This window comes from Carassius auratus, chromosome 38 (assembly GCF_003368295.1).
Source record: "Carassius auratus strain Wakin chromosome 38, ASM336829v1, whole genome shotgun sequence".
Lineage (NCBI taxonomy): Eukaryota > Metazoa > Chordata > Actinopteri > Cypriniformes > Cyprinidae > Carassius > Carassius auratus.
Window position 1 is genome coordinate 12,120,131 of NC_039280.1, and position 10,187 is coordinate 12,130,317.

General features: G+C 35.1%; 2 protein-coding genes across 4 annotated transcripts; both read left to right on the forward strand.

The window, feature by feature from the left end:
- The first annotated feature begins 10 nt into the window (after positions 1-10).
- On the forward strand, positions 11-5,225 carry slc39a8 (solute carrier family 39 member 8). Its single transcript, XM_026224182.1, has 8 exons — positions 11-193; positions 1,182-1,356; positions 2,054-2,223; positions 2,391-2,513; positions 2,601-2,777; positions 3,327-3,531; positions 3,621-3,805; positions 4,637-5,225. Exons 1-8 carry the CDS (start codon positions 44-46, stop codon positions 4,784-4,786), a joined length of 1,335 nt encoding a protein of 444 aa, XP_026079967.1. The 5' UTR covers positions 11-43; the 3' UTR covers positions 4,787-5,225.
- A 1,929-nt stretch (positions 5,226-7,154) lies between these two features.
- Positions 7,155-9,376, forward strand: LOC113057103 (probable N-acetyltransferase CML1). 3 transcript variants are annotated; one of them, XM_026224187.1, is made up of 3 exons: positions 7,155-7,242; positions 7,412-7,548; positions 7,769-9,376. In XM_026224187.1, the coding sequence occupies exon 3, from the start codon at positions 7,772-7,774 to the stop codon at positions 8,438-8,440; it is 669 nt and encodes a 222-aa protein (XP_026079972.1). In that variant the 5' UTR covers positions 7,155-7,242; positions 7,412-7,548; positions 7,769-7,771; the 3' UTR covers positions 8,441-9,376. The 3 variants fall into 3 exon arrangements, with proteins under 3 accessions (XP_026079972.1, XP_026079971.1, XP_026079973.1); XM_026224186.1 differs by having other exon boundaries at positions 7,161-7,242; positions 7,412-7,495; XM_026224188.1 differs by lacking the exon at positions 7,412-7,548 and having other exon boundaries at positions 7,192-7,242.
- Positions 9,377-10,187: the final 811 nt, after the last annotated feature.

The window sequence follows — 10,187 nt, forward strand, 5'->3', positions numbered from 1 at the left end:
GATAGTTGTTCGGTAAAGTTATTCATATCGAAAGGATAGAGCTATGGAGGAAAGTTTGATTCAAAATGTTTTGCGCTTCTATGGTGAGAGCGGTTCGCTGTCCACAGGAAACCTGGAAAACTTTCTGCGCCTCATCACCAGCCGCCGCGCGCCGTCGGTCGATGCTGACGCCAATCCGCTGAAGAACACCGAGGTAATGCACATGTGTCCCGTCTCACACACATCTGCCCGTTCGTCTCACTCTTTCTCCTAGGATTTTAACCATTTATATGAAAATGCAAGTGGAAAGGTTGTATATTTGTATTGGCAAACAACGCTTTATCTATTAGAACAAACAAGTGAAAGTCACAAGTGAAAATACATATTTTGGATTAATCTCTCGAGGCTGCATGGTCAAATTTGTTGGAGAGCCTCAGGCGAATAAATATTAGTCTACCTTTTCAATGTGGAATTATTTTGGCTTTATGGAAATCCTGACTTTTCTTATTTACTAACGGGAAGCACCTCTACCTGTTTGTATTTTATTTTATAGCAACATAGCTTAATTTGACAAAATTTGAGGAAACTGTTTTCAGTTGCATCTTGAGTCATTATAAGATTATATTATTTCAAGCACCCCTTTCTTTTTTTATAATTTGCAATAATTAGATTTTTTTTTATCTGTAGGCTATATTTGGCGATGAGCATAATCTGATGTACTACCAATGTGTTTTGTTTTACTTAATTTATAATATATATATATATATATATATATATATATATATATATATATATATATATATATATATATATATATATATATATATATATATATATATTATTGTGTGGATAATGTGTATTATGTATTTGTGCAGCGTTCTTTATATTATTGGTTTAGAAACCGAAAATTTTATATATATATTTTTAAATATTTACTTAATATCTGTCTAATTTAAATAAGAATAGTTATAGAAATAGAAAATATCTAGGTAACTGTTAAGAAAATGTATAGGTAATGTAACTCTGGCAACATAATTAATTGTTATATGGGTTCTTAAAAAATAAAGGTAATTATGTATATGAAAACGGGGTCCCTGAAAAGTTTGAAAACCGAATTAAATATGATTTTTATGTATAGAATTGTCACCAAAACGTATTTTGCATATCAAATGTAATAAATATATATATATGTTTTTTTGTAGTGTTCTTCATTGTCAGAGCTGCTGTCTGCCTTTGGATTAAGCAACGCTTCAGCCGTCAGTCCCAGTGATCTGGAGATGATGTGTCCAGCTATTCTCAATCAGGTCCTGCTTCCTTCCTGCCCTTACAGCTCCCTCTCAAACCATAATGATTCTTCATCGTTACCTGATCACAAAGGTGAGTATGATTGCCACAAATGCCTTCACCTTGGTGGAAGCGACAATCAAATGTGCTGTATGGAGCCAGGAAAATACATTTTGAGTAATGAGGAGTAGGCAGAGTTTACAGTAAAATTTCTGGGGACCATATCAACTTTTTGATCAGTTTATCAGTGAGTTACAGATTGATTTCCTAGTATTTATTTTGGGTGTATGGTGTATTTAATTAACAAAGAAATACACACTTCTGTGTAATCATGGTTTTGCCCTTTTTGCTTTTGAATCATAATGGTTAAAAATGAATAATATTGGCATTCCACACATTACACACAGATTATTTTAGAGAACTAACGTTTTAACTGATAAGTGGATTTTCCATGACCCATCATCACATTGTTGATTCACTCATTTTGTTGAGGGACTTGAACTGTGCAGCATCAGTTTCTCATTTTACATTCAGAAAAAAACAGCCTTTGTCTGTTCCCATTTCATATGGTAATGATGTCCACACTAACAGACTGTACAAGAGATAGTATTTGACTTCACTGCATCCCAGTATCGAAACCTAATACACTTCCTGCATTAGGTTTCTGTGTTGGGATGCACTGAATTGTGAGAAACTGAAAATAAAGCTCTTTTCACTTCTTGAATTTAATTGTTGGGGAAAATTTTTGATATGCCTTAATATATGTAAATCTATTTCCTCCTTCCTGTAGTTTGGGGTTATGGTTTCCTGGCCGTGACCGTGATCAACTTGGCTGCTCTGTTGGGGTTATTTCTGGTGCCTTTGACTAAAAAAACATATTTTCCAAAAGTCTTGACATATTTCATTGGATTGGCCATTGGGACACTGTTTTCAAATGCTGTACTGCAACTTATCCCAGAGGTAAGAATGAGTTGCAATGAGACTATGAGATGATATTTGAGAGATAAAATGGCTTACAAAGGTTTAGATGGGAAAATATGTAGCTCTAGGAGGGAAAACGTTATCAGACTGGCCAAAACCAGTCAGTTACTCAAATTAACTCTTATCTTTTTTTGCCAACTGAACAGGCCCTTGGCTTAGATCCTAAAGACGATAACTATGTGCTAAACGTAGTTGGGATTTTTGGTGGATTTTATATTTTGTTCTTCACTGAACGAGTTTTAAAGATGGTACTGAAAGCAGACCCAGAGGTAAGAGTTTGCATGTGTTTGGACATTATTCACTAGAACAGATCGAGCTGTTTTCAGGCCTAACTGAATGGTTCACCTCCACTGCAGCTGGGACACAGTCATTTCCCTCCCCTGCAGTCAGCTGACATCACCATCACCACCTTTAGCAATGACGCTGTCATAAACAACATCAGCGGTGACATCATCACAAACAACACCAATCATGAGATAAACTCTATCAATGAAAAGTCCAACAACCCAAGTGAGAGTCCAGCCATTGAACAGGTAACAATTCATTCGAATTTCTATGCATAATCAAACAAAAATAAACATGCAGGATTATCAATCATTAATGCTACACTGCTATTTCCCTGTTAGTAGCCAGTTAGTTTGTTTACCAGATCCTCCAGGAAATGTGCATGATTTCCTGATGTAGTGAAAGCACAATAAATATTCGATTAAAGATGAATGATTTACAGAAGCGCATTATTGATCTTGGACGTGGTTGTGTCAACTGCTGTTTGTTTACTTTGTGTCCTTTTGGTTCTCTCAGAAATGTTCACTCACCATCTAAAAATATTTTAACTATAAGGCCGTCCATACAGTCAAAGCACTTGGGTGTCACCACTATTTTTATACAACATATACCCGACTACACAAGTCAGAGTTTACTTATAATATCATATATATCTATATATATATAGAATACCACTTTAAAAACCACAATATATCTTTTGACTTTAACTCACAATGGCATTTTGTGTGGCATTTTTAGCTTTATTACCATAGGTCAGAATGATTAATCAATGTCTGTTTTCTTTTCAATTTGTGCAGAATGCATGCGTGTTATTTACTTGTCACTGGCTGAAAGGGGAGGGAATGTCTAATATAAAGACTGTGGCATGGATGATCACTGTCAGTGACGCTGTGCATAACTTCATCGACGGTCTGGCCATCGGAGCGTCCTTCACTCTCTCTCTTCTCACTGGCTTCAGCACCTCTATTGCCATCTTCTGTGAAGAGTTCCCTCACGAGCTGGGTAAAACACAGACATAGAGACCTATCATAAAAAGATTATTATTTTTTTTTTTTTACACAAAGTCAGATTTTCTTTATGTTTCTCTGTAGGTGATTTTGTGATTCTGTTGAACTCGGGCATGAGTGTTGGTCAGGCTGCATGTTTTAATCTGCTGTCAGCGATGTGCTGTTATCTGGGTCTTGCATTGGGGATCCTGCTGGGCAGGAGTTTTGCTCCAAATGCTATCTTTGCCATTGCTGGTGGGATGTTCCTCTATATCTCCCTTGCAGACATGGTAAGAAATCTCCTTATTGCGGTATATCTTGAAATGAATTGCAGTAATGACTGCCTGAATGTACATAATCCCACCCATTTAAAATATGCCCATGAAATATTGATTTCTGTTTAAATTCATTTATTGCTTTTATTATACCTTAAAGATTCCACTAAGAAAAAAGGGTACTCTCTTTTAAGCCTGACCACAGTTCCTACAACATGTCATAATACATGTTTGAAATACATTTTAAAAGCCATTAAAATCTGTTTCAGTTAGCTTATCAATACCTTTTTAGCCTGATAGCTTAGCTGATGCACCACGTTTACACACATCACAACAATCTTTAAATTAAGTGTTAAATAATAGGTGTATATTATAGTTGTTTGTTGTTCTTATAATTAAGTTAAATGTTATGGTAAATGTGAAGTCAAAGATAATTTATGTCCCATTGTTTTTAATGCATTATGAAGCAATTATATACATATTTTAAATAATTATACTTTGTGTGTACATGGTACAGCTAGTTGAAGATCAAATTTTGAGGGAGGACCTAATTTGTCACAACCTGGCCCAGCAATAAAGCAAACATGGCAACAATTTTACATTAATTTAAAATAATCTAAGATCATTTTCACTGTAAGCACTATTAACTAAGTTGCATTTGAAAGAAAGAAGAACGAGCAAAGTCCGAGCTGTGATACTAGAAAAGGTAAAATTGTACCATTGTCATGGACAACAGTAAAAATTTTCCCCAAAATGCCACGACTGACCAATCAGAATCAAGTATTCCAGAGGGTTGGGTTAAAGCTTTCTTTAAATTTCTAATTACAATGTTTGCTGTTTTGACAGTTCCCAGAGATGAACAGTATCATGGCTACACATACCAAAGGTTATCGAGGAAAGATTGTGTTCTTCCTGATCCAAAATGCTGGGCTGCTCACCGGATTCACTGTAATTTTGCTTATTACCCTGTTCGCTGGTGATATCAATCTGGAGTGAGAAAGAAAGAAGCGAATGAAAGTGAGAAACAAAGAACAATTGTTTTCAGTGCCAGAAACCAAAAACTTGAGACAGACACTGTTGTTTTTGCAGTTTGTATGCTAGACTAGTACTGTATTTGCTGTTGGGGAAAACATAACACAATCATATGGTCCTGGAGTACATGATTTTTATTACACTGTTTAATGAGATTTTGTTGTTGTACTGATGTGAGTGTTAGTGTGTGATGTGAAAAGGCAACAATACTCTGCTGTGTGAAGAGGAATTCCTCAGTGGCAGTGACAGCCTTGCACTGAGTCTCTGAGCAGCTTTGTCATCCAAATGTCACCTTTTGAGTGAGACTGTTTCATGTTCACACAGTCTCTAACCAAAGGAAATGGAAGAGAAGATAACTGCTGTGTGCTTTTGTGTGTCTTTTCTACAGCTGGTTTCATTGGGGGGGGGGGGGGGGGGGGTAATGTGTGAATTTAAACCTTTCATTCCTTTCCATTGAGTCAGAACAAGGTCTTGGATACAAAATGTATTTTACCCAATGTATTAAAAAAAAAAAAAAAAAAAAACCTTCATTGTTTTTGAAAAAGGTATTTATTTAAATCATTCATCTCTCTAGTTTGTTTTCTTCTTGATGTTTTTCCCCCACTGTCACCCTTAGCTCACTAGCTATATATGCCATAATTTTATGTAAAACTGCTTTTAATTATACTTATGAAAAGAATTGTATAAATACATATGAATTGAACTAAATATGTTTCTCCTAAATTCTAACATTAGACAGAAAATGTTGAGAATCTAATTTTTACACAAAGTATAAGTTTTTTCAGATAATATTTAAATAATTGTTTGCTGTAGAACTGACAAGTTAAAGCTAATATGCTCTCTGTAAGGTTTTTCATACATAGTATTCTATATATCGCTTAAAGTTTTATATTCTTTATTTAAATTTAATGCAGTTTGCTTTAGGAATGTGACATTTGCCATTTCCCTTTCAATAGCAGTATTAAAATTTTTCTTTAAAAATAAATAATACAATAAGCAATTTAATGCCAATATAACACAAAGTATAGTGTTAAAATTATACATTAATCAATATTCATTAATTAGTTATGCCATTACATCCATGATGTGGGAACACATCATGACAATCTGTGATGAGGAATCATGACATATACTGTACATTATGAATCAATATATAACTTTGAAATTCACACAGAATTCCTACAATTCATCGCAATAATGTACATTTCACCAAACACCTAGAGCCACTCGTTATATACTTGGATACTTCAGTTTAGTTTTTCTATACACACTGACTTCCTGATAAGAGATAGCAGAGGGGCACAAATGTAACAATCATGAAAACTGTTGTTACTGATAAGGGCACCAGGACAAACAGGAAGTTTGTAGATGTAGATGTTTGTAATTATCTAGCAGCAGAAGAACATGGGCCAAGTGGTGAAGCAATGTATGAACTGAAATCATTGCAGGTATAGTTAGATTAAACAGTTATCATCTTGTGTCAGTACACTTTTGGAAATGGTTTCAAATGCAGTGTGAATAGGAGTGAACCAGAGTCAATGATAGAGCAACGAACTGGTCGGCAGCTGAACTTTGAATCATTTATAATGTGTGCTGGAAGTAAAACTAAGTGATACAGATCACAAACCATCAATCATTTCTGTGGTGATAGGGCTTTTGGTTACCAACCCGGACTTTAAATAAATATTGTATGATCTTTTTTATTCTAATATGGAGACCTATTTTTTTTTATTCTTTGTCTTTTATAAATCTACTCTAGACATACAACTACTTTTCTTTCTCTGTGTCGATTTATGTCTAGGGCAATAATGACAGAGTCATTGTAAGTTTCTGCTTGAGCTGCAGACTATTATTTTATATCCCCGATGATAGTTTCTGTCCGTTCGATGGCGCTAGTGCTCCTTTGCAGTACACTGCCAGATTATACAAATCTCAATTCACATTTTAATTAAATGAACCCCCTTGTGACTGTCTAAATAATTTAAAAACGTGTTTTGATCATCAATCTGTCTTTTCGGCCACTTTTAGGCATAAGCGTTATTAGCAGTTGTTGATCATATTAAAACAAAACAGCTATCACACTGACTGAACACTGACTCATAAACACATATTAATGAAATTGGACTTTAACTCAAAACCTTGCGATCAATAAATAAGTTTTTAAAACGGCATAATTTGGGCAACTGCACGTAAGTTCCCTGAAAATCCATTTTTAATACATATTTTACATATACATTCACGACAATATCTTAATACTTAATAAGAAAGAAAGAAAGAAGGAAAAATAAATAAAACTCTTCCTCCTCTCCAGTGGATGGCGATAATGCTTCCTCTCAAACTGTCAAAATTTGAAAGAGAAGAAGAAACGTAGGAACAAACAAAGTAACGCATTAATTTTAGTAGGATCATTCACAGTAAAGGTATGATAATTTTATATTATTTGTTTTAAAATGAACGAATATGTGGGGGTGCATATTTTATTTCGCATTTATTTAAATGCATATTGTTACAGTTGATATTCCCTGCCATAGTAAATAAAGCTCTAAACACTTCCGTAAACACTCAAATACCTTAAATATTTCCTCACAGGCTGCCCGCAGTCGTGTAAAGGTCAGTAATCTGGAAATCTCGTCTTATCAAGGTCGAGGCGTGCGGGTAATCGAGAAATTTGCTGTGAGTTTCTGTTTCACTATATAATTCTGTGTCTAAACTTTTAGGCTAGCAAAGTGAGATACTATTTACCTAATGTTTTTTTTTTATTTAAAGTACATGCAAAATATGTTATGCATGTAAATGCACATGTATAACTTAAATCGTTATCTAGATCTGAAATGGTATCTGTTTACTTACAAAACATGATAATGATGAGAAAGGTGTAATAAGCTTTAATAAACACAGTCTTTAGCTTGCAGTGTAATTATTTGTAATGTCATGCTTGATTTGAAGGTCATGGCTGAGGTGCAGATTCGTCTTTATCAGGAGGAAGATCATGAAGAAGTAAAGGAGGTTTTTACTCTCGGGATGAGCGAGCACATCCCATCGTCCTGCATGCACGTTCTCAAACAGCCCCTAGCGCAGATGTTTCTGGGATGTGTGTTTTGCGCTTTACTGACCAGCTCAATGTCCATTCTGTTACCTGTGTTAGCGGTCACGCTGCTTTTGGCTGCAGGCAGGCAGGCAGTGAGTTATATGTTCACTAAGTACATCCAGACCTGCCTTGAGCAAGATCTCAGACACATTCAGCAGACCTACATGGATCCACCTAACGCCTGCTTCTGGGTGGCTGAGAGCCAGGGCCGTGTCGTGGGTACAGTAGCGTGTCTGCCTGCCGAGAAAGACCAGAACTTCCTGGAACTGAAGCGGATGTCAGTTAAGAAGACTCACCGTGGAAAAGGCATCGCCAAAGCGCTCTGCCGCACGGTCGCTGACTTCGCTCGTGAGCGTGGTTTTCGAGGAGTACTGCTTCACACGTCGGTGGTCCAGACAGATGCACAGAAGCTTTATGAGCACATGGGCTACCAGAAGATCAGCGAATTTAGTGCTCCGGATGCAATTGCCAAGCTGACTAACTTCAGACTGATGGAGTACCAGCTCATCCTCAAACAGCATTGCAACTGAGATTGAGATGTCCATCTAATGAAGCACACCACTATCATCATTTGTCTGTTTCTTCTTCAAATCATCAACCTTTATAAAAAGGGGAACTTTTCTTTTATAAGAAATTGTTCATTAAAAAAAAAAAAAAAAGAAAAAAAAGGCTGATTTGGGATTGTTCATCCATAACAGAAAATTCAGTAATCATTTACTTACCATTTGCATGTCATTCCAAACCTGTATCTCTTTTGTTTATCTTATAACCCTCTTTGATTTCATGAAAGATTTCATTATTTGGATTTGGAGATTGACCAAAGTTGTATGGATTTGGAAATACATGATGGTGAGTAAATGATGACAGAATATACATTTCTGGGTAAATGATCCATTTAAAAACCTCGAATAAAAGGTCCAGATCTTGTCCTGTCAGAATTTTCATCTCACCACTTAAACCAGAAGCATTTCTGTAGTCTGTAGCCCTTGAGATTATGTTGGTTCAGAACATTTCTATTTATTTATTAATAGCCTGTCCATTTCTATGTCTCTGAAAAACAGTTGATTCCTGTAAGTATTTGCATTTTGTCGATGAGAGGCATGAGATGTAAATTCTTAGAAATTTGCATATGGTGTTACATTTCCACCTCCGGGGCATTGAAGTTGATTACAATGGCAGTGAGAATGTGAAAATGACTAATCGATATTATTAGTTTAAGCTTATTAGCAAAATAACAGAATCATCATCACTAATTTTACTATGTAGATGATTATTTTCCATTCTCTGTTTTTAATTTAGGAAAGAATGTAAAATGTGATTGTCCTGTGATTGAATGTTTTAATAACTCTAATAATGAATAATCTGGATTCAGTATTTGATAGCACCTGGATAAAGTTGTTTGTTCTAATAAATCCAAATGTTTTTTCTTGTAATAACTTAAATACATAAAAACTTTTTTGAATGAACTGCTTTCGTGTTTTGATTATAAACATTATTAATTCATAGATTAGTTAGTTTTGTCATCCTGATTTGCTTTGTGTTCAGGTTTGATTAACTCAGTGAGTCCAATCAGTGGTCTGAAGATCATATGGAAAGTGTCACACTCAGTCCTCTGAATTGAAAAATCATCTAATGATGTAGCTCAGATATTTAATTATCTTATGTAATAATGTTATACCAAATAACTGCATTTCTGGACAACATTTAGCACTGTGGGCTGTGAATAACACTTCAAGCAGGAGAAGCCTGTGTAACGAAAAGCTTAAAAAAAACTATATATTTACATTTAGTCATTTAGTAGACGCTTTTATCCAAATCAACTTACAAATGAGGACAATGGATGCGATCAAAAACAACAAAAGAGCAATGATATAAAAGTGCTATGACAAATCTCAGTTAGGTTTATACGCAGAACACGTAGCAAGGGAATTTAAATAATATAATAAATAAAAATAAAACAGAATAGAAAAAGCATAGAGCAAGCTAGTGTTAGAGGTCATTTATTTCAATATAATAAATGAAAAGAGAATAGAATACAAAAAGATTAGAAAGGTAGTTAGATTTTTTTTAAAGAATAGAATTAGAATAGAGTGTTAGAGTTAGAGTGTCAAATAAAGATGGAAGAGATGGGTTTTAGCCAATTCTTGAAGATGGCTAAGGACTCAGCTGCTCAGATTGAGTTGGGGAGGTCATTCCACCAGGAGGGAACATTTAATTTAAAAGTCTGTAAAAGTGACTTTGTGCTTCTTTGGGATGGCACAATCAAGCGAAGTTCAC